Source organism: Rhipicephalus microplus, chromosome 2 (assembly GCF_043290135.1).
Source record: "Rhipicephalus microplus isolate Deutch F79 chromosome 2, USDA_Rmic, whole genome shotgun sequence".
Classification (NCBI taxonomy): domain Eukaryota; kingdom Metazoa; phylum Arthropoda; class Arachnida; order Ixodida; family Ixodidae; genus Rhipicephalus; species Rhipicephalus microplus.
Genome location: NC_134701.1, coordinates 138,444,200 through 138,469,528, shown reverse-complemented (window position 1 = coordinate 138,469,528; position 25,329 = coordinate 138,444,200). Strand labels below are relative to the sequence as shown.

At 41.6% G+C, this 25,329-nt stretch overlaps 1 protein-coding gene across 2 annotated transcripts in view; it reads left to right on the top strand.

Moving 5' to 3' along the window:
* Positions 1–25,329, top strand: part of LOC119169732 (MAM and LDL-receptor class A domain-containing protein 1-like) — a 336,454-nt gene that overhangs the window by 225,702 nt on the left and 85,423 nt on the right. For both annotated transcript variants that reach the window (XM_075886851.1, XM_075886852.1), the window contains exons 34-42: positions 1,260–1,353; positions 2,104–2,352; positions 6,533–6,664; positions 7,793–7,938; positions 15,769–15,853; positions 17,002–17,124; positions 19,926–20,081; positions 21,154–21,239; positions 23,007–23,174. In XM_075886851.1, the coding sequence (XP_075742966.1) occupies positions 1,260–1,353; positions 2,104–2,352; positions 6,533–6,664; positions 7,793–7,938; positions 15,769–15,853; positions 17,002–17,124; positions 19,926–20,081; positions 21,154–21,239; positions 23,007–23,174 (1,239 nt within the window). The remainder of the gene's footprint in view (positions 1–1,259; positions 1,354–2,103; positions 2,353–6,532; positions 6,665–7,792; positions 7,939–15,768; positions 15,854–17,001; positions 17,125–19,925; positions 20,082–21,153; positions 21,240–23,006; positions 23,175–25,329) is intronic.

Here is a 25,329-nt window from a genome sequence, read left to right as displayed (position 1 = left end):
ACGAAGGCACTCTATTGCAGTAGATATCCACTTTAAATAAAAATCAATGTTAAACATGACTATATGTATGTGTTCTGCGTCTACAATTTACCAAGATCATTGCCATTGTAGTTCTCGTGCTTGTCGACTATGAACGCAAACTGTTTTTTTTTTTGTAAGAGTGCATAGTGCCTTTTTAACTTCATCACCTTGAAAGGAGGGTATGCATACACTGCGACTTTGCCATCATTACTGTGAAATAGCGAGTGATGTCACTCTTACACAGTATTTAAAAGCGCAACGTTGACTTTCCTCCTTTAACTAAGACCTTCGCAGCTCGAATCAAATGCGAAAGAAACTTAGGGAAGTGTACTCTAGCACTTTAATTATTCACGCTTCCTTCTTCGTTTCTTTAATTGAGTGCGCTTGCATTACACCAGCTGCTGTGGTAAACCCTTAAAAAACATGAGTGACCCAACAGAGTGTGCCAGGTTTGTGTCTCATCAATAAAAATTATGAATTTTGCGTGCTGCGACATATATTCCGTGGGAGCACTCTACGACCAAATGAAGATTGTTCACTGTTGCAACAACGTCGGGCTGTGACATCCTACATTTTCTCTGTCTCAGAGATTTGATTGATATGTGGGGTTTAACGTCCTAAAGCCACCATATAATTATGAGAGACGCGGTAGGGTAGGGCTCGGAAATTTCAACCACCTGGGGTTCTTTAACGTGCTCCCAAATCTGAGCACATGGGCCTACATTCCCGCTTCCATCGGAAATGCAGCCGCTGTAGCCGGGATTTAAACCCACGACACTGCGGGCCAGCAGACGAGTGCCTCAACCACTAGACCACCGCGGCGGGGCACCCCTCTCTATCTCAGAGATTTTACTGACCAACGAGGATTATTTTGTTCATAACCTGCTCAGGCGAACCCCAAAATGCATCGATGGTATGAGCGATAGCATAACTTACTCTCAACTTCAGTTTCAAACTTGAGTTTTCTTGTATCACTCCTTATCAGTGGCACAAATTCTTTTTATTGGTATGCCCCATTTGCCTATTTGCCCATTTTATAGTCGCTGTGTTATTTAACTCACCAAAAGTATCATTTCTTAGTTCTGCAGAATAATATTTCTACGACCATAGACACTGATGAGCTGAAGGATTCAGTTTGGGTGCTGTTATCTACAAGCATATATTATGCTACTTTTGTAGCACAAAACACACGAAAACATAGAACCTCATGAATAATTACTTTTAATATGTCCTTACAGCAACCTTCCATTGAGGCAATCTCCGGTAGTAACGCCGTCGGATTTCTTGCAATCGACGATGTGCTCATCGACACGACAGGCTGCGAGGACACTAGTAAGTTCCGCCTATGCCAGGACAATCAACAAATGGCATAACGTAGAAAGGAATAATGTCGTTTTGTAGCTGTTTTTGGAGGTCATAATTTTCTTAACTTCCTTTCGCATAAAGCTGCGTAAGCTGCTGGTTAGTATGCCAATTTTTCTTCGCTTAAGATGTCGTTTTAGAGATTTTTGAGGTGCTCCTTTCCCACAACCACGATATTCGGTGAGGCATCACAGGCTATAGCAAAATAAAAAAAAGTAATCCGTGGCTCTGGCGTAATTGTTGTGTTCTTGTGATTTGTTGACCGTTTCTTTTTATGGGGGTTTGGTCTCCTTCAAGTCGACATATCAAATTTACCAACTCGTCTTTCTTCGCTATTTTATTTCTATGTGAGTTTTTCGTTCTTATAGGCTCCTGAACAAATACTAAATCATTTTTTAGGTACAACACCTTTAAAGCCGTTTAGATAAGAAAAAACAAAGAGAAAAGATATCAAGCTGGTTGTGTTAATCGCTGAAACAAAAACTCGATGTGCTTCTTGTGAACAAGGACATAATTCTCCTGAACTAGTCCAAAAACTCGTTGAAACGTCACTTTCGTTTTTATCGGTGTCGTTAAACTTCAAATCGGCAGAGGCGCATCAATTTACATTGGAATAGTTGTATGATGTAGTGCTTATGATTCTGATGTAGCGTTTCGAACGTTACGTGCAGGCACAGTTGGGCACCGAATACATTGTGCCATAAATTTCCTCTCACGCAGGCAGGCAACCAAGCCGCGAGTTCCAGTGTGGAGATGGCAAGACGGTGCCACGTGACCGCGTGTGTGACTTCGTACCAGACTGCGATAATCGCGCCGACGAGAGCAGCTGTGGAGATTGTGACTTCAGTGAAGGCGCCTGTGGCTGGAACCTTGATGACGCCCGAAACCGGGGCACGACAGTGTGGCAAGTGGTCCCCATTGGACTAGTTTCAAGGTCACCGCCCAATGGAGCGGACCAGCGCCGCGATGGTCAGTTATTCTTCACATAGTTTAGTTCAAAGAGAGCGAGATGCCGAGCTTTGTGTTCAGTTACGCACTGACACAGGCAAGCTGTTTCCTAATGAATTTGTCGGAATCTTCAGGTAATTTTGTAGTAAACATTGACAACTACAATGTTCCCCACGCTTTTTTTAGAGCGGAAGCTGTTATGAGATCACATTAAGGGGTCACGTGTGGTGCTGTAGTTGTCCGCCGCCGCCACTGCCGGTGTTCGTAACTACGATCGCACGAAAGAAGAGGAATCTTACTGAATGGAAACACCACGCAAACAGTGGGATTTGAACCAGGCTGCCCATTGTATAGTCCAGTATTCTACCACAGAGCCAAGCTGGTGCTGAACCTGCGTTATAAACTTGCCGTAGGCAGGTTTATTATTAGGAAAGGAATGACGTCAGTATGAGTATTACAGTGTTTTAGAACAGAAAGGAAACAACCAGGCATCACGCAATGCGAATTGCGTAATTAGTGCGTCGTCCAATGTTCCAGCCCATTACAAAAGCTTGGTCTTGATGATTTCTTACATACCTGCTTTAGACATACCCACTTCAGGCATAATTCTTCATTGTCGTCAGCTACTGCATAAAAACTTGCACGAAATGTCTTGCAAGTGAGTAATTCTTTCGAAGAATGACAAAGAATAGCATAGTGAATGCCAGCCTACTTAACAAAATTGTGATTATTTATGGCATAGTGGGCCATCTACAAGAGTGTTTGTAACAGCTAAAGAGTGTTTAGAAAAGGCTTTCAAAGGCCACTGATGGCAAGGTGAAGTAAGTTTGTGGGCTTAAGGTATGTTGCCCATAAAACAACCCCCTCAGTTTGACATTTATGGAGTTCTCCATCGTCACTAATGGTGATACTGTGACTTTGGGACACCAAACCCAAACAATTCTCGTTGGTGTTATTCAGCATTATAACACTATCATTACTGGAATTGTGTTTTACAGTTCCTTAATTATAACTTCATTATTCTAGTAACACCATTGTCAGTGTGGTCGTTGTGGAAGCGTTTATATCTGTACAAAACTTACGATAAGTTGGCTGGTGAGCTGTACTACATGATTTCGGCAGCCACTTATCTCTCCACAAAAAAAAAAAGACTACAATCATAGGCAATCAAGCAAATTGTCATACTTTTATTAAAATTTATTCCTTCATTATTTCTTAGGCATGCTCTCTTTAAAATATACCCTCCCTCTTCCCACATACACCGGTTGATGGTATGTTCAAAACGGCGAGCAGGCTCTTGTGTATTCCTTATTCTCATGCAAGCAAAGGGAGATGGTGGGAACAAAACAACATGCCACACCAGAGATGTATAGCCGCTTCAGCCACGAATTATGATGACATTGTCAAAAACGTATCAAATTTGAGTGGAATATTTTTGAGGCACACAGTACAACATTCCCAGAAAAAAAAATACACGAATTTGTTGTTTTCTGCGAGTTTCACTGAATAAAGTTACGAGTGTGGAACTGGTTATCTTATTATTTTGCCACCAGCCAGCTTTCGTACTTGCATAAAGAAAATTAACTGTTAGGCTCAAAATGCAGGCAAAGTTTGTCTTTTGGTTGTATGATATATTCATTTCGAGCGCGGAAAAAAAGGCTTATCACGTTAGTTCTGGAGCTCGGCACGTCGAATGGTCGTCAAATCTGGTAGTATCTCCAGCAAAGTGATCATGTAGAGCAATACGGAGCACATTGAAATATAATGACTGCATCTTGTTTACTCAGGAAACTTGCAGAAATGAGCACACTGAGTTTCATACCATTTGAAGAAAAAGGAAGCGCATAAAGCCCCTTTGAAATTGGCGTCCACAAATGCGGACGCCATGTCTGAAAGAGATAGGTGTTTCAGGATTGCATGTTTACCGGAATATTGGGGATCTGTAGTTGATTACTTTTACCTCGTGCTACCCTAGCACAGCTCACTGCTCTCCCATAGTTGAGTAAGCAGTACTCACATTGTCAAACAATTTTTCTGAACATGCTTGAGTGTCATGATGCAGATTCCTACCTATAGAAAATGCCGAAAGTGACGTTAGTAACGACAAAAAAGCGTCATATTGAAGCTGTAGCTGAGTTCGTTTATATCGGCTCAACTACTCCTTTAGAAGGGTACCTGAAATTGCCCATACCGAGTGATCAGCAACATAACTGAATCTAGTTTGAATAAACCAGTATATTCAAATATTATCAACAGATTACTTCTTCACCAACATAGTATGTCATAGTCGGTAAACCATTGTTCTTGCAGACGTTGTCTTTATATTCATTGTGCTGATAAAAATATTTGAAATACGAACTCTTCTTTAAAGGGGCCTTGCCACACTATTCTGAAGTAGTCAACAAACACTACCGCTTCCAGGCTTCTGAAAACACACGAGTCAAGCATTACGTTGTGGCGTGTGGCATAGAATGCAGAAATATTTGCCAACGTCAGCTAGAAAATGTTCGCTTTACCCTCGACAAATGGCGTCACAAGGTCAATTATATCGCAAAAAAAAAAACAGAAGCCGCATTCAGTGGATAAATTGGGCATCGTTTGCTCGATATTCACCACCGCTACAGCGGGAGGCTCTGACATGGACACGCGTTGCTCTGCCTCCACACTGAAATCAGGCTGTCACACGTTCGAAAAAAAGAAGTTTTCTATGTTACCACGCGTGCCTACAAAGTGATGTAAGTTCTTGCCTTCAAGACATCCTCTCTACGTCGCTTTAAAGGTGCCCTCTCACACGAAAGGAGATGGGCAGCTCTTATTGTGTGCCACAAGCCCCTTATTTTGGACAGATCCTAAAAAAAAGAATGGGGAAGTTGACTCGTGTGGCAATACACTCGTTCAGTGATGCCATTTCATGACAACTTTGAAACATGTTGTAGAGTGCCTTCAAATGCTGCAGTATTGCTTCGTTTTGAATTTATTTCATACTACAAAATACAATATAAGGACTATGTTGCTATGAATGTTGTGCATTGAAAATTCATCTAGTGTTCACATGTTTTACGCTTTTGTAACCATGTGATAACAAATCCCCATTCTTGTTTTTATTTAGAGAGATGGTAACATTTAGTAAAAACCAGCAGTGCCAGATGATAGTTTCGCTGCAGCCATTATTTTTGTTCATTAGAAAGCATTCATTTTGAACACCTCACCTTTGCTTTTTGCACTGATAGATACGTTATGATAGCAATTTGTTATCATTTACCTAAATCCAGCAAATTCAGGGATCGAAAACATGGCCATGGCTACTTGCCCCCTGAGTGTCATGACTGCTGAAGAAATGGAAGTAAGCTTAGTATAAATGAACATATGGTATTTGTACTTTACTAAAAAAAAGAATGCGAGATTATGCACAAAACCGTTAAGCTTTCATCCCCAACTGCGAAGCAGCATATCTGTGAGCGAATTAAGGAACATATAAACTTATTTCAACACTACTTGCCACAATTATCTCTGTCGTTTTGGCTGCCACTGATAGACAAGTTGTGTTAAAGGGACCCTGAAACTCACTTTTGAATAACCATGGAATTAATTCACTGGAAGAGCTTATTGCCTCACAAATTCAACACCACAAAACTTTTAAGAATTCTTACGGTATGAGCGGAATTACAAAGATTTCTCACACGCTGCAATCGCATTCTCTCTTTTCTCGTCCTGACGAAAGCGCTGGAAGCTAAGCAGGCAGAAATGGGAGGGGCAAACAAAAACAAAAAAAAAACGTCCCTCGCAACTCGCGACGTTGAGCACTTTTTTTCTTTTTTTGTTCCTTCAAATACGTAGCTGTTTCAGTGTGATCGCGTGCGCACGCGTGGGCAACTGACTATGTAACGACCCAGCGTGCCAAATTCAAATCAGCCAATTTCTGATAGATGGGCTTACTAAGAGTGATTTTGGGGCTTATTCCGTGATTTTTCGAGAGAAGAGAAAGCAACTTAAGATGATTTTGGTAATTTATTGTGGATTCCAGGCCACGTGCTGCGCTATAATATTTGGCTCGCGTGTTGTCGGGAGCCTCTACCACCCATCAGCAGTGCTTTCTGACCATGCTCAAAAAGTGTTGCAGGGCCCCTTTAAGGTCCCGAAGCTCCATAGTTTTCATAAAGAGCGGGCTGTGCTCTCAATATTTCTACGTTTTTCTCTGCAGGTAACTATTTGCTGCTTTATGGAAACAGCACAATGACGCTGCAACATGGTCGAGCCAGCATCCAGTCACCAAAGATTAGAAACACAGGGAAACTGTGTGCCCTCGTATTTTGGTACAACTTTCACAGTGGGGGTGAGACGGCTATCTATCTATCTATCTATCTATCTATCTATCTATCTATCTATCTATCTATCTATCTATCTATCTATCTATCTATCTATCTATCTATCTATCTATCTATCTATCTATCTATCTATCTATCTATCCATCTATCTATCTATCTATCTATGCGTTTTGATGCGCCCTTCTATCTCTTCGAAGAGGGTGGTTAGGTGTCCAGCTCTGAACGCTATGAATTCGCGCTGGCCTTGGGTCCGTCTGTGCGTACGTATCGAGCGTCCTTTTTTCTGTTTCAATAGCACGCATTGAGTGTCGACTTGTGAACGTTTGAACGCGCTTGACTTGTGTATGGTCTTGTCCCAGCCATTTAGGCTTGAGCAGAGCACAGTGCGTTTGAAGCTACCTGCCGTTCTTCGCGTGACATTCCAGCCTTCTGCTATTGCATTGCCTCTTTCACCCTTGCAGTGAAGCTGTGTCTAGATCTATTGAACTTTCAGTTTGTAAGCAGCTTTTGTTATGTATTTTCTTGTGTTTTGAATCTTGTTAGCGCTCACCATCATAAGAACGGGATGTATTGTTGCGTGTTCACTCAGTCAATGCCAGTGTTTTAGCTTTAGTTCTTACTCTTAAGTGGTCATAATATGCAATTGTTTCTCAAGCAGAAAAAGAACAAATAAAAAAACAGTGTAATTAGAACATAAATATATGTAAGAATTGAGCAGTGCAGGAATGACACTTAAAAGCTGTTAGCACCCATTTTAATGCAGTTCTTTGTGAAAGTGTTGTTCAGGCATGATAAATGGAGTTGGGTTGCTGAGCAGGTTCGTAGCAAAAGAAATGCGCAATTTTCTTCAATCAAGCAGAATACTGAGAAGAAACGGTAGAGTATTTCTTCATTGGCTACCGCAAAAAACTAAGTTGCATGAAAAAGTAAATTATTTTGAAAAAGTATGCACTGTGTGTTTGAACCGTCTTTCTGCATAAAATAATCCCATGATGAAATACTCTATCCCCATCCTCCATTTATCGTTGCGCTATTTTGGAAAATGACAACTTGGAAACGCATAACAACACTCCCAAATATCTACACTGCTTGAGGGGTAATAGCTAACGTCTCTCATAATTCGGTGATTTACCAAGGAGCTCACCTTGACGTGGACCTGTATATGAATGTGGCTGGATATACTATGCAAGTTTGGACCCGCACCGCTCTGGGCAAACCATCTCTCGAAGGAATCTGGAACAGAGTTTCTGTCGACATCGGGCGCCACAAAGGCGAAGTTAGCGTAAGTTGCCGATAAGCTGCCTTTTACTCAGAAGCAGAGCTCCGGTGATATATATTCTGTCAATATTACCATACATGATATGCGAGAAAAAGCGTGATGAAAATCTTACAGCGCATTCTCGCTAATTGTAGTTTTTGAACCAGGACCCTCTACGTAACACAGAAATTGTGTTCTGAGGATATATGCAGTAAAACGCAGTTTTAAAACTCTTAAAAAGATGATAGCACAATAAAAAAACAAAAAAAACGTAGAGACTGATTTTGGCAAGTGCCAGGTTAACCAGTTTTTTTCGTAGTGGAAACACTTACCGGTGACATTTTTTATTGCCGTACGCATCTTAGGGCGAATAAAAGACACTCTGATCATAATTTTTATTTTTTGTTTTTTATAACAAATACTGCTGTCACATTGTGAGACATTGCCGCGGGATACAAAATTTGCTTGGAAATCAGGCATAACATGAAACAAATCAGCACACAAAATGAATGCTAAACTGCGTGAATTAACCAGCATATGAAAAGAAAGTTATACAAATTCGCGTATAACAAACCAACATGGCGTCAACTAACACTTGTTAGATGGTAGAGAAAGGCACCAATATACAAATGCGCAGTACTCATTTAGAACACTAGAGGCACATGCTGATCAATGCTTTCTGCAAATTGTGCGGGAGGCAACTGGCGAGGTGCACCATCTAAACAATTTCAGATTTCTACGGTGAATGGGAAAATGGAGTATTTAAATATGGGCGGAATGAGACAAGATTTTAAGGGGATAATCGCTGTGAACAGCACGAGTAGGAAGCTTCACAATTGAGACTGGCACCACGATTACCGATGATTCATGTACAGCCTTATGTAGAGTGACATCATTTTTTGTAGATTTTCGTGTTTTCTGTTTCTGTTTCAGTCATATATATGTGGTTTGTGAAAAATAAACCTTCAGTTGATAGTCTGCGCTTGTCCTTGTATCTTCTTGTTGTCCGTGTTTACTACCGCGCAGTTACATACGTCGATCATGAATCACCAACTCGCCCAATCGTCCACCTTGAGTAGAGTGACAAGCCGTTAGCACGTGGGTTGGTGTGTTAGTGTTCCGAGCGATGAATTATGTGCGTGCGATGAAGGAGAAAAGTGGCAATCGTATCTGTGGTATATGAACCTTATGGCTTTCTCTTGAAAAGATTCCAACTTGGCATATTGCCACGATGTGCCCAAATCTGGTCACTTAGGTTCGTCGTGAACTCACGCCAGAGTTTGACAAGCGTACTGCTGGCCTAGGCATCTCGCGTTCACTTAGCCATATGTAAAACGCTGCCCGGAATGTCAATGCGCAAATGCCCGTCACTGAAGTCCGCGGGGCTTCTTCAATCAATAACGCCACCTAGGACACCATTCGACCAAACACAGAAATGAATTTATTGGCGCCCTTCCCACAGTCATCTGCCAAGAACAAGTGAATAGTAGTAATCACAAATTATTTGACTAAACCTGTCGCAACAATGCGCTATGGGTCCCCATGTTGCCCAGTTTTTTATGAACTAGATCACTCTGCAACATGCCGCCCTGTCGTGCGAATCACAGACAGAATAACAGCTTTCAGGGCCCAGCTCATTCTTGACGTATTGAAGCACGGCTGCACGCGCCTTCGAAAGACCATGGCATATCATCCACCGAACAACAACTTTACGGAGCGACTAAACGAAACCATCGCCGACATGTTATCCATGTACGTAGATGTCTAGCATAAGGCGTGACACCGGGCGCTATACCGCAGTCACATTAACGTATAATACTGCTAATCAGGAAACAACGCGATTGACGCCTTCCTGTCTTGCCTATATGAACGTGGAGTCCACACTATGCAGTATGCCATGCCACAATTATTACGCTTTGCTCACACCTGACACTGTGCAACTTATGCAGTACGCTGAAGAAGCGTGCCAATCAGCTCGTCTACGTATTACGCAACAGCAGAGTACAGATGCATGCCGATATAACGTTCGCCAATCACAAGTTAGCTATCATTCATGCGATCACGTTTGGGTGTGGACTTCAGTCAGATCAGGGAAACTGCTTAGTCTTTGGACCCTACAAAAGGTTTCCACGCGTTAGTGATGTGAACTACAAGGCAATTCCTCACGGGGCCGGCGTCGAAGGCACCTCTTAGAGATGGTGGGCGTTGTGCGACTACAGCTGTACATCGCACGGTAGTGCGACTGCACCTGAACCTTATTGCATCGTTTTATATGCGAAGCTCCCTAGGGTGTGGTCCGTTCCTTCCTCTGTTTTAGTAGTAGTTGTAGTAGTAGTAGTAGTAGTAGTAGTAGTAGTAGTAGTAGTAGTAGTAGTAGTAGTAGTAGTAGTAGTAGTTGTTGTTGTTGTTGTTGTTGTTGTTGTTGTTGTTGTTGTTGTTGTTGTTGTTGTTGTATTATGTAGCCTCCTCTGGTTTATGAACTGCTCAATAGATGATATTGTATGCATATTTTTTCGGAAATAATATCACTATATGACATTAGTGGCATTAGACGGACGGACGAACAGTTGGACGGTTCGCCCTATTCTTCGTCATTCACTCCATGGGTATGCTGCGAATTTTTTGTGTATGTGCGCTCTTTGCTTTGGTTTGTACCGACTTTGTGTATACACTTTCAGAGCAACGGCATGGTGCCCGTGCTACAGGAGCGAAGCTCATAAAGCCGTGGGTCAGTCAATGAATGTCTCTTTGTGACCGATTCGTAACAACCCAACTGTATGACTAACTCTGCAAGTGGCGCTAGTGTGAGTGACAGACAGACAGACAGACAGACAGACAGACAGACAGACAGACAGACAGACAGACAGACAGACAGACAGACAGACGGACGGACGGACGGACGGACGGACGGACGGACGGACAGACAGACAGACAGACAGGCGAATGGATAAATGCACAGACTGATGGATGGACAAAAGCACAGATGGAAGCATGGACAGACAGACATGTGAACGGATGGACAGAACGAACGGACACCTGGTTGGACGGACGGAAGCATGGACGAACAGATATACGGGTGGAGAAAAGCACGGATGAAAGGACGGAAGCAAAATTTGATGGACGAATGAATGGACGGGTAAACGGACAGGCAGAAAGATGCTTCGCCCCACTCACCTTCATTAACTTTATGGATATGCTGTAATTTTTTTTTCAAATGAAAAATAATGCCACTTGCTCACTAGGCATGACAAGCGCGAGCCATAGCTACCCACTAGAGCGAAAGAAGTTCGGGGACAGCACGCTCTCGCTAATTGTTGTTGCAATTACATACAGACATTCACATGCTGACACATACAGACGGCAGACGTGCATTCACATACAGACAACAGACAGACAAAACAGCTGCGTTGAAGAATCCCTAGAAAGACTATCATCATTTAACAAAAAAGCAATATGTGGTGCAGCGTTGGTGCAACTTCCATTGTGGTTTCAGTACTGAGTCAAGAAAACTTCAATAGAGCGGGAAAAGCCACGAATGCATGAAAAAATAGCTGAAACAGACAAGGGCTGACTTTAAAACAACATTTATTTGAGAAAAGACACATATATGTGTAGTGAAAAACTGCCTTGCGCTAAAGCACATGTGACAACCACCGAGAATCAACGCTAACAAGTGGCGAAAAACATTGCTGCAGGAAAAAGAAGTATACTATCTTTTATATGCGAATCCTCTGTAAGAGAGAGCCTTTTTTTTTTTTTTTGCCTTCTTAGCGTCCATGCGCAGTGGGTTTTACATGCTCTTCTGCGCAGTGCAGTTTTTCACTACATATATGTGTCTTTTTTTTCAATTGAAGATCAGCTGAAAGTCAGCGCCTGTCCGTTTCAGCTGGCTCTTCATCTTTTCGTGTTATCTTCCCAAGCTTTGAAAATTTTCTTGACGATGAAGTTCAAATCCAACCAAGCACTCACGCTGAAGAGTTCCAGTTTTTGTGGTCGACTTTACAACATAGGAATAATGTTTACATATGTAAACTTATTACACAATGTACAGGCCAGGGTGATGTCAGTTGTGGTTTTAATGTTTGCTACAATTTTAAAGCTGTCAACAAATCACATCTTTTTTCCTATGATTTAGCAAGCTGTAATCGAGAGTTGTTGGAGCCAGTGCGAGAGAGAGAGAGAGAGAGATAGAGAGAGAGAGAACTCGGGAATACGCTTAAGAAAGTTGCGTGTGATATATATTCGCAACGTGACGTGATAAAGTGCACTTCGCCTTTTGAACACTCACACCCACGCTTTAACGTACGTGCTGACGTTACGTCAGGCCATGAGTTACATAGTGTCGTAACCAGCAGACGCTAGTGTATTGAACGTTGCCCGTGTGCTCAGATTTGGGTGCACGTTAAAGAACCCCAGGTGGTATAAATTTCCGGAGCCCTCCACTGCGGCATCTCTCATAATCATATAGTGGTTTATGTAAAAACAAACTACACGCTTGTTCAGTATTTTTAAGCACTTTACCGTTGATACCGTCTAATGGTGTGGATGGCCAGGTATTCAATGAGTCAATCACTTTGATAATGCCATGTGAATCAAAAGCGATGTTTTGCATTAGTGAGTGCGTGGAAAACGGAAGATCGGGCAAACTGTCAGTTGGCTCATTAGTAAAAACAGAGCTATATACCGTGTTAAGGCAATCGGCAACTTCTTTCTCAGAAATATGAAGTCCAGAAGTATCATTAAGTAAAATATCATCAGAATAAGAGGGGCTAATTGTATTGCAAAATCGCTTGGGCGTAGTTTGCAACATGGTTGGTAGGGTGTTAGAAAAAAGCTCGCGCTTAGTTTCGATGGTTAGCTTATAATATTTTTTCTCCCCTGCGTAATACCCCAGCCATGCAGAAGCACAGTTAAAACGTTTCGCGGCTTGAAATAAACGCTTTTTCTTATCATTTAGCTGTTTGAGGGATACAGTGAATCATGGAAAATCTATTTTTTTGGTTATTGTGATGGTCGGGATATGAAGACGTATAAGACGATGCAACTGTGTTTTGAAAAGCAACCCATTTTACTCGAGAAAATTTAGTGAGAAGCTAAAGGCAAAATTGTCAAAATGTTCTGTAAATTCTCAGTTTCTGCTATCACAGTCTCCTTTATCGTAAAGGGTAATTATTTTTAGATATTTTTGTTTTTTACTACGTTACAATATTATGAGGTGTGCACTGTTAGGCGATCACTCAAACTGTCTATTAGGTGATAGGCACGAAGTTATCAGGATAAGTTGTTAACACAAGGTCCAAGACGTTAGAAGAGTGATCAGTGATGCGCGTGGGATCAGTGACGAGCTGCGTTAAGCCGAGTGTCATGCACGTTTTACGAAATCACTTGCTGGGCTGCTGTTAGATAATGAAGAAGCGGAATCAGATCGGTCAGTGGTGGGAAAATTAAAATCTCTGAACAAAAGAACAGGGCTGTTATAGAATACTTGTATCAATATATTTAAACCTTCATGAAGTTAAGGTGTGAATGAACTGTCGGAACTAGCGGGCCAATAGCAAAAACATATTAGGATGTAGGGCTGTGTGGCAGTGCATCGTAGTCCAATCATTTCGATGGTGAAGGAAGGTTCGCAAATGAACAATGCCGATTTCGGTTAGTTCCAATTATTACGCCGCCAAGCGCGACTTATCGGTTCCAATTTTCCAGATATGTCAAATTGTGAAAAAAAAAGGGGAGAGTCTCGGAGTTTTTGATGGATGCATTGAGCCATGTTGCTGTTAATAGTAAGACATCACATGAAGATGAGCTTATAAACTGCAAAGTGTATTGCGTTTGGATATCACACAACGAGATTGAGTCAGTAAATGTTGGAGGTGCTGATTTCATGAAGAAGGTTTAATACCAGTTCTGGGTGATGGCTACTGGCGTTCTTCAACGACGCTATGAGAAATATGGCCGTAGTAGCACGTTTTTTTTTTTCATTCGCGATTAGCTTTTCATGGCGCAACTTGAATCGCAAGTTTCGAGTCCTTCTAATCTCCGCGAGGCATTTACGGGCAACGCGCGGGCTGGGGGAGAGGTCTTGCGGCATGGCATAGCCTGTACTTTTGAATTTCCACCCCGTAGATACGATGCCTTCTTCACCTTTATACTGAGCGAATTTCACGATTATAGGCCAACATTTCCCAGTTTGGTATTATCCAATACGGTGCGCACGCTCAATTTCACGTGGTTATACCTGTATGTCTAATATTTGTTTACAATGTTCGATGACATTTTTTTCCGAATCAAGCCATGTTTCGTTAAGCGTATCTTTTATATATGCCATATAAAACAAAGTTATTTCTTCTAGATCTATTCTCAGCATCATTTATACGGCTAGATCGACATTGCAATTATCTGTGCCGCATTTTTAGTATATGTCTCATTCACTTTTCCTAATTCAGTCTGCATCTCGTCGATGCTAGAACAGGCTTTCTCGATTTTGTTGAGTCGGACTTTATTTCACTAGAAAATTTATTATAATCAGCTAAATTATTTTCAATCGAACTTAGTTACTCTAATATTGGCGTCTGCCCAGATTGCAGTTCATTAAAGACTTTCAGAATTTCTTTACCGGGGCCGGGATTAGATTCAACATTCCCCAATAGTAAGACAAGGCACAGTAACACATAAGAACGATCATTCATGATAGAACAAAAACGCCGTGCGCCCGGCAGCACGAAGATTGCTCGGTGACTAGTTGGTTTTGTGTAAAGACAATAAGAGTTCATTACCTGCAAGAAGCAAGGAACGTTAGCACGCGTAATCGCTAGCGTGCTACCAGGCCCACTGAAAGGCGCGGTGCTCTGAGCTTGCTTTTTAACCGAATCCCACGCATGCGTGATGTGTAGAGGGGTGGTTCCGGTGCCTAAGTGGCCGATTAAAAGCCGCAATGCTTGATGATATCGCCGATAGGGCACAAAGTGCACAGATCAGGATGCTCAGAGGCGAACTTGTTTTGAAGGCCAGGATAATTCTGCCCCATGATGCTCGGTTAGCGGAGTCGTCGTGTCCGGCCATGGCGGTACTTCAGATGCCAGTAGCGGAATGCTCCAGAACTCGAGAAACTGCTCTAAGAAGAAGCGAGGAACGTTAGCACGGGTCATGGCTAGCGTGCTGCTAGGCTGATAATAGTGAAATTCGGTGTTTAATGAATCCACTAAGCCTTTGATTTTCAAATATTAAATCTACCACGGTGGCTTGTGCACTATGCATTCTAAGACGACCTACCTAATATGCTCTTCAAGCCTATTTAAAGCAAAAACTGTTTTCACCTAAGGACTATACACAACTATAAAGCCATAGTTTTAAGTGTTCTTGTTTAATAGAAAAAGGATTCAACTAAAACAATAAAATTGGATTAGGCTTCTTGAGGACACATAGAACATTGAGACACTTGTCAATAGATTGTGTGCTGCGATGAATTTTCTGCAGGATTTCTGCGATGCCTAATTTCCCGCGTGCTATGAATGGCTTCATTTTTCATTGCAGCAATGTGAAATGTCATTCTAGACGTGGCCACTACGTAAACTTTCCAAGGTAGTGCTCTCTCATCTCATATATTCTATTTTTTAATCTCAAAAATAATCTACAACAGAAAACATAAGAAAGAATGCTCTATTCAACCTATCCATGTTTCGGAGACGTTTCACGTGTCTACGTTTACCTGCCCGAAAGTTTTTCCCGATGTGTGCACATTGTGGCGGGGTGGTGGTGTGTCACCTATGTATAGCATCGACTGTATGTATAGCATCAAGTCACATTGCAATTTGATGACGGGTGCTTCTCTAGAAACTCAATTTTTCGTTGCAGTTCGACTTTGCAACCAACCAGTACCCTCAGGGAAAAGCCGTGTTTGCCGTCGATTCCATACACTATAGCGGATGTACTCTGCCAAGTGAGTTGAAACCAACCGCGAATACAAGAGGAACATTCACTACCTGTTTATTTTTATTACTATGCCCTCAAGGCCCAGTGGGTAGTACAAAAGAGGGGGGAGGGATTCACTATCAACACGACAAAAATGATACCAATGACAGTTAAATAACCATAAGAAACAACAATAGTTACAAAAAACAGAAAACAAAGGTGTTAAAATGCCAACTGCGGACGTGAACAGCGCTTGGTCATTAGAGGCAGCTGTGGAGTGGTGCAGCAGAAAGGAATGGAATATTTATTGGCGTGGTAAAGATCGGTTGAGAAGTTAGTAAGTTTTGAGATTCATTGCTTTCTAACCAGGTGCGTATAGAACGAAATTTTATAAAAGAGTGTCAGACAAAACATTGTTCTTCTGGTGGCCAGACCTGTCAGTTGAATAGCGAATTTCATTAAGGTCAAGCTGGTAGTACGTACACGGTTGTTACAAATGAAGTGGGCTGAGCAGTTTTGGACAGATTCTAAGCTTCAAGTAACGCTGATTGAGTTCGTTTCCATATGGCAGGCGCCTAAACGAGTTTTGATCGCAATTCCTTAGCGCAAATCACACACGTATTTGAGACTTCTTTCGTGATGCAGCTATTTACTGCGTTTTCTTCTTTAACTCGCGCTCGTAATTTGAACCATGGACGCAACTGAATTGTCTTGTACGCAACGAAAATGACGTAATGAGAGGGACGGTTATTATAGCACACCTAACCATTTTGTACAAGCTGTGTTTAGAAAACTTGTTGAACGATTTAGAGTACTGCGCGCTCTAGAGCATTAGGCCGTACATTAGAGAATTAAGAGCATTAAGCCGTCCCAAACAGGATTTCCCCGTCAGCAAAGAGATTTCAAAATCTAAAGCGCCATTAGAGGCCAATACGCTCACTTCAAATTGCAGCAAACATGATGTGAACAATAGGGTAATATTCAAACGCAGCTCAGTGTACGCTTGCCGGTTGTTCATGGAAAACTTGTCGTGCAACTAACACTAAAACTGGGTGCTTGATGGGCAAAATCACATGCCAGTACCTGCAAGAATTCTAGCTTGAGTTATTCTTAAAAATATTTTTACTCTTCTGTTTACTGTTGATACTCAGAAGTGTAATTTTGTACCTTTTACAGCTCAGGCAGGAAACTGCACTGACAAATTTAAATTTCACTGTGGCAACGGTGTTTGTATAGACTCGTACGAGCGCTGCAACTACGTGGACGATTGCGGGGACAACAGCGACGAAGACGATTGTGGTGAGTTCAAAGCTTTAATTTTGCATAATGCTTTAGGTGTACGTTGCATCGATAACATGAAATCAAATGAACACATGAAGAGGGAAGTATTGCAGCAATAATAGACAAATTTAAGCTTATCCGTGCTTCCTCATGCTCTTGCGATGCTGGAGACCTTTTGTTCAATATTTAGAGGCAAAGGGTATAAAAAAGTTTATAATAAATGTTTTAGACAAGTGCAGATTTACTGTACTCTATTAACAAAGTTATGTGTAGCGAGACACAGACAGCATCACGGTGGCACGCACAACTGTAGATTTGCTCATACGTCGAGGCAAACTTCATGTTAAGAAGTGACTTCTAAATGCGATGCATTTCTCGGCGTGCTGAAAACAATCTTGGCATCTATCTATCTATCTATCTATCTATCTATCTATCTATCTATCTATCTATCTATCTATCTATCTATCTATCTATCTATCTATCTATCTATCTATCTATCTATCTATCTATCTATCTATCTATCTATCTATCTATCTATCTATCTATCTACTTACGCGCTTACGTCTGGCTGCTCCTATGATCACCCGCTTAACTTCGCGTGAACCAAAAGTATACGGGACGGTAAGATGGTTTGACCAATATGATGCGCTGGTCAAGACATGTGTAATGTCATAATCCCGTCTTTTACGTCGTGAAAAACTTCCCGCAAAACAGTGGAAGACACCCGCTGGCAATGATGATGATCAAAACTTTATTTCTCCCAAAAGAAGGCATCGGCCCAGATGTCGGTTACGCTGCTTAGAGGAGGTTAGCGGTAATCCCCTGAGACACCGCGCCCTCCAATGCGCGTGATATTATCCGCGGCGTTGCTGAGTCAATTCGATGGTACGCAGAAAGAACTCCGGCGTATCTTTTTTGTGTGAATATCCAAACATGTGCCACTGGTATGCTCGTATGTGCTACAGGTGATTGACACTGATCCTGCAGGAACGGTGACAACACAGGTGGGTAATTTTAACGCGTTAGCTTTAAGAAAAAGCTGGCATCAGCAGCGTTGACCCGATGAATGCAAAGAATGAATGTCTAAGTCTCAGCGGGAATCCCAGCATTGTCCGTGGTAATCAAGTGTTCTACCATGGAGCCGTGCCAGGTTTAGGAACTACTTTTAGAATATGCCCTAATATTTGTGAAACTTTGAGTGTCCTCGCAGTCCTAGCTAACAACTTTTATTGACGTTACATATTTAGTCATACGACACAGCTGCCATGTCATGTTAACAAAATTGTAGATAGGCGCCATCCGCTAAGTTTATATCGCAGTGTCCAGGGCTACACTACTCACGAGCAGCAGTGCTTCATATCAGCTTATTGCTTTTGGTGTTGCTCATACTCATGTTTTTGTTGGCATCGTTTCGCAAGTGCAAACAACTGGGTATATAAAAATCTAGAGCTGTACAACGTAAGTCTGTGCGTGCAACATTGAAACATATCTTTAGGGTCATTTCGTGAGATGTCGGTCAGTCAAAATGTTACGACATGGTTATCTTTCCTCCATGTGCTTTGAAAAACGTCGATTCTCTAGGTAAATGGGTTGTGCTGAGTTTTTATACATTTATTAACATTTCCTCTGTATAGCCATAGAGAGTTAAAGTTAGTTTGTAAAGTATTGCCGTGAAGTGACCGAGCAATGAGGTGAGTGCTAGAATGTATTGTAAGACATTGTCCCATAGCCGCAAATAGGGTGATTCCTGGGGTCACCAAGACGTCGTGCATCTAAGTTAATTGTTCAAGCTTCAACATCATCGGGCTGACTACGCACACTGCAGGGCAAATGCTTCTTCTATGATCTGCCGATCAACTCGGTATTTTGCATTCTGCTGCCACGTTATACGTGCTAACGTTTTAATATGGCACAATAATTGCGTCCCTGGTGATTACATGGTTTAAATGTCTGGTCAGCTCTATTGCCTTGAATTTACTCTTGGTCTTCACCGAATGCCACAAGAAAGTGTACAATTGCTATACTCGTGTACAACTTATCTAGGCGATGAAGGGAAAGCTATGGGGACGAAGCTACTGCACATTTACTCGTCCGCCAAGTAGTACGGCACATCATGCGTTCCGTACCACTGGGGAAAAAAATGGCTGCGTGCCATCAGCGTTTCACATCGACGCAGATGTCTCTTGGCGTTAAATGTATTAGATGAGAAAAAGCGCACTTTTCTTATGGGTTGAGAAACGGGAATTCACAACGAATAAATAAAAAATACGAACATTTTGCTCATCCGAGCTACGTCATGTGCCAAAGAGCTATAGAGAAAAAATAAGGGCAATATTTTTTGCATTTCACGTAGAAAATCAAGACATAATTGTGAGACTTCATTCATTAACGGTAGGATACGTGTGATGTGGCTTCGTAGCTTTCGCTGCATTGCCAAAAAAAAAACTTGTTCGCGATTATCGACTGCATAAGCACTTCTATTTAAGTGGTTGTTACTGGTCTGAAACACCGACTGATTGTAAATACAAAGCACCCCACGTTGGCATATAATCATCTTTTAAATATCCACACGATTCTAATATCCACGTGTGTACATTTTGCCTAAACACATGAATGAGATTTTGTTGTATTGTCATTTATTGCAAGAAACCTCATTACAAGGTAAAAGTTTTATTGATGTGAAGTTTTCATAAGCAAATGCTAGGTGAAGGTGTCATATTGTTTTCCTTGTCGCAATGTATGTGTAAGTGTTACGAGACTTCAGAGCGAATGCGCACCTGGTGGTAGAGTGCGAATAATCTTCATACTATCGCTTTTAGGTGACTATCGAATGGGATGTAACTTCGACTCATCATTCTGTGACTGGTTGCCCCAAGCGCCATCAGAAGGGAAAGGATACGGGTGGGAATTGAGCTCGCCTTCATCAATGTTATCAAGAGGACCCACTAGAGATCATACGACAGGGACACAGAAGGGTAAGACATGTACTATGGGAAAGAAGGGAAGGGGGATGCGTGCTGTAGTAACTATACAGGTGAAAGCAAACTCAGCCCCGAGCAAAGTACAGATAGTATCAAGCAGATTCGTCATTGTAAAATCGCCTTTAAGTGCGTTAAGCCACTGTTCGTGGTAAACTAAAACGTTCAGAGCTGAAATCTTCCAATTTTGCGTATGAGATTATCACGCAATAATATAACTGATTGTTCATAAGAAAGTGCGAGTAAATAAAATGTCTCAAACTCACTCTTTATATATATATATCTGCTAGGGTAGACAAAAACTCACTGACTCCAAGTGCTGTAGTCAATGGATGTCTATTACTAAACCATGTTGTATGCTTAACATGAACTAAACGTGCTTAAAAAGAAAAGATACTAAGGGCGTTTGGATAGAGGTGAGCTAGATTGTAAAAGGGGTGCAGGTGAGGGATAACCTATATACACATCTTAATTTGTGATTCTTCGATTTCTAAGAATTCACCTTGACTTTTATTAAATAAAAAAGCCATGTGTCTTGACTGCATGCCGCGAAAGATGATGTACTGGGGTTCCTAATTTAGTTTCAAATATTACCTTATAGAACGCTTTATATAATTAGCATGTATGCTCTTTGCGCATAAATTGATACCCTTCGCTTTTATAGCATTGTAGTTTTTGGTGCCCTGTTTTCAAGTTTCAACTGTTTGGCAGACTAATTTAATTAGATTGCAATGTCACATAGACACGTAAGCTCTAACAGGATTTTTTCAGTGAGGATTTCAACACAAAACCAATACAAGAACTCGTTTCGCTGATATTCTGGCATCGGGGTTGGCTTCGTCGGTTGTGAGCGAAAAATCATCATCTTTTGTGTGACCGAAATTTTGAGAAAGTTGCAAATTGAAGCAATATTGAAAATTTCAATGTCTGACTGAGAATTGACTGAGGTCATTTGCATGAAGGGCAGGTGTTCTACTACAGAGCCATGTATCTGCTTTGGTATTTACAAGCTTTATTTCGAGTATTTATTTTTTTCTTCAATTTACCCAGTTTATATGTTTCTGCGCAGGAAAATTTATTATCCTGCATTCAACGTTGTCCGAGAAGACTGCCACAATCATCGGCCCTGCTCTCCGCAACGTGGACCACTGTAGCGTAAGTGCTCAAAATGTTCCTGCTGGCCAAGATATTATATGTTAATTTGACACATGCACTTCCTAATAAACATCGTTAACGCCATCGGTACTATATCTTAGCACAAATAGGTTAACAAAAGGGAAAAGAAGCGCAGCCCTTACAATGAGATTTTGTCGTACCATTCTCTAAAAGACTGCTTTGAAATATTCAAATGAAGAATGTACAGGGCAATAGCTTTTCGGAACTGCTGTTTGTACTGAACGAAAATGTTGAGATAAACACTAATGGTTCAAGGGAGCCTTTTTATACAGATACAGTCAGCAATTAGCGTAAGTAGCGCGCTTTTGGCAGCTTTGTTGAGGTTGTAAAAACTGTTTATTTCATTATCACCACCCGTTAAGCACCCGTTAGAGGGTTTCCCGTCGTCTTTGCCGGCGTACCCGAACCAGCGATTGGTACGATCTTCGTCGCCTGCTGGTAAAGGAGCTGGGAGCGAGCAGTCGCCCATGCACACCCACTACAAAGTCTAGAGGGGTGCACTCAGAAGCAGGAGCTAAGCGCTGTTGCTGAGAAGGTCCTTCTGTCTTTATATCGCGGGCTTGTAATGCATGAAAAACACTCTAGAATCTCCTAATAGCACCATCATCCATGGAGACTTTTATTATTCTGTTTGTATAATGACGAACAGATGTTTCGGTTACATTATGCAAATATTTGTCGTAAAAAATGCATTTCTTTCACAAATTATCTGCAAAATGGTTACCGCATAATTACAATATTAGCAGCACTAGCAGTTGTAGTCGTTTAGAAACGCTTACTTCAACAGACCATAAGGTAGCACTGAAAGTAGCATAGCTAAATCTCCTTACTTTGTACGTTGGCAACTGTCAAAGTTTCGCTGTCTTTGATTTCTTATACATTCTTCTTCCACGTACTCTCTTACTCTGAGCCTACTTTGGTTTCACTGATACGTGCAGCGGCATGCACAAGAAACTTACAACAACATGACAAAAGTTACCCAACCTGTGCATTTTCACACACAAAAAAAATCTGCGTATCCTGGTTCCCGCTTCCTCAACAGTGGTATTATTTATGAAAGCCTCGAATTTTTAGCATGCTTCATCGTACTATACTGCAGCACTACTGCTTGAGCTCGCGTAAGTTCTCGAATGACCTCAACTGTGGTGGGTGTCACGTATACAGTCTTAGTATGACACACGGTAACATTCGAGAAGGCTATTTTACATTCAGGAGCAGCCTGCATCGAGCGACGACACGGGTAGGTTTTTTTAGTCCAAAATCTGATCGCGGTGGAAACCAAAGGGTCATGTCGATTTCCTACGCTCAATACTGGGGATGGCACTGCCATTCATCATCATCACCTACATTATCATAATCATCATCACAAGTTTGCGCAGCCAACTGCAGGGCCAATTAGGCTACCAGGCTGCCTGACTGCTGTCTATAATTACACCTGCAGACTTTTCTATCCTATCTGCTTGTTTTATTTTCCGCCTCATCCTCACGCATTCACCTTTTCTGGAAGTCCTGTCAGTTGAACCTAATGAGCAGTAGTTATTCTGCCTATGCCATTACAGTCATTACCAGTAGTGTACCGCCGTTAGCATTGCACTGCCATTAGCGTGCTTCATATTCTTTACTTTATAGGCCCTGAACAATCTTATGGCAAGAGAATGCTTCCATGAAATTACATATGTATGACAGTAATTTATGTTTCCAAGGCTTAGGTAAACCATATTTATTTTATATCTTTGTCTCTTCTAGATCTCGTTCTTTTACACAGTGCAAGGCGAGAGTGAACCACAGCTCTCTTTAAACGTGCGAACTAGTAAGAACGGGCTATGGAAACGTGTCTGGTCTCAACCACGGCCGACAACTTTCTGGAATTTTATGCCCGAAACTGTAGCCTTTACGGAAAAAGAACCATTTCAGGTAAGGCCCCCCTTGTTTCATACGACCAATAGCTGCCCGAGCATCACGAAGATCGCGTAAGCTTTGATTAAGCTTATTTACAATGCTGATGTTCGGTAGCAAAACTGTGCTGTACTACGTATATAGGGGATCCTTGTATGCTATTTGTCTCATAGTCCTCCTTCGAATTCATATAAATCTGTTTGGTTTCAGTTCTCGATATACAGTTGTAAAGGTACCCGTTCGACTTTGCAGTAGCAGGACCAAGCAGTCATCAGGACAATTTTCTTGTTCTCGCCAGCTCCAATGAGAATTGTACCCTCAGAGATTTCATCACCAATATTTTCAAAATATTACAGGTGAAAATTTCTTTTACGCTACATGAAAGAGTCTACCAAGAGACCCATTTTTGTTAGGGACAAATAAATATTGCGAAGCTGTAAATAATGAACCCTAGGAATGCCTAGGAAAATATAGTTATAGTTTTATTCACTGCGATAGTTCTGCATGGTACGAAATATATGCTGAAATAATTACTACTAGGGACCCTTAAATGCAAAAACGAACGACTTCTGTTACGCGTGTCATGCGCTTACTCGTATGCGATCATGTAGATACGTTTATCTCCTACCATTATTGGTGGATAAGGGCTGTGAGCATCCATTTTGTAATGCGGCTGTAGCCCACGCTGCATCAAACTGAAATGTTTCTTAATAATAATAATAATAATAATAATAATAATAATAATAATAATAATAATAATAATAATAATAATAATAATAATACTATAACGATTATTATTATTATTATTATTATTATTATTATTATTATTATTATTATTATTATTATTATTATTATTATTATTATTATTATTATTATTATTATTATTATTATTATTATTATTATTATTATTATTATTATTTGTAGTAGCAGTAGTTGTATTTACACCGCCCTAACGTGTCGTCAACCAACCTGAGATACATTCATCTTTGTATCGAAAAAGCTGTGGTTCACAGCCAAATTTTGTGCACCTTGCAGCAGAGGTATTATAGTTTTTACGCTGTTTTCATAAGTCTTTACTCGCTGCTTTACCACCACCAGTTCGTACCACGCTCAACTTAATTCCCGATGTTGGTGGCCTTCAATTACACTCGCTCCCGAACTACGAGGTGGACGCTTCTTAGAAAATTGGCTTCGTAGAAATGGACGCTTCGTAGAATACAAGGTGGACGCTTCGTAAAAAAAGAAAGCATTGACACATAAAAATATGACTGAGAATTATTCGTTGTAAATACGCATTCGTTTCATCCTTCATGACTGTGTTTTGTTATTGTGCCTTCCTTTTTATTATCTTTTTTTTGTCATTCCTTTATATCCACCTTAATCAAATATATAGCGCAAAATCACGCCGTGTATAATCATCTATGTCAATGTTTTAGCTTCAAAGCGAAATACCTTGCTGTACTTCGTATGAGACATGGCCACGTGACTGATTTATACGAGCTTGTAGCAGTGCTTGCGGAGAATTGTCGAAGTTACTCGTCATGATGTATACGTTGTTATGCCAGCGAGTCCTCGTCAAACGTCCGTGCCTCTGAAAAAGGCAATCTGGGTCAAGGCCAGCCCGCAGTCCGCCTGACGCGAACAACTCAACGGCGTGAACACGCGCGGCGCCTCTCTGGCCCACGTGCATTGAGTCAGCAGCGCACGTGACAGCGAGCCGGCGTCCTCGTGTCTGGGGGTCTGACGTGGCCCAGCGGCGACCCCATTGGAAGAATCTGCCCTGACGACCAGCGGCGCTTCTGATTGGACATTTTGCTTGGACCCGGTGCAAATAAAAGAAGCCCTGCGGTGCGTCGCGATCGGCGGTCCTATGAGAGAGGAGCCCCCATGTCGGAGAGCCGACATGTGTGTGAATCGGCGGTCCTAGGTAAAAGCTGACATGTGTGTCAGAGCAGACCCGTTTGAGAGCAGACCTATGTGTTAGAGAGGGAAGCTCGGCTCTCCGAGTCTCTGTCGGCCCCAGTGCCGAATTTGTAACGCCTCTGTATATATGCTGTACATAAACCTTGTTTAACTCACCGTCGTCTCGTCCGCTCGTTTTATCAACTCTGCGCAGAAGCAGTCGCGAGCTGAGAAACATACGCTACCAAACGGCTGGTGACCTTCCCGGCGG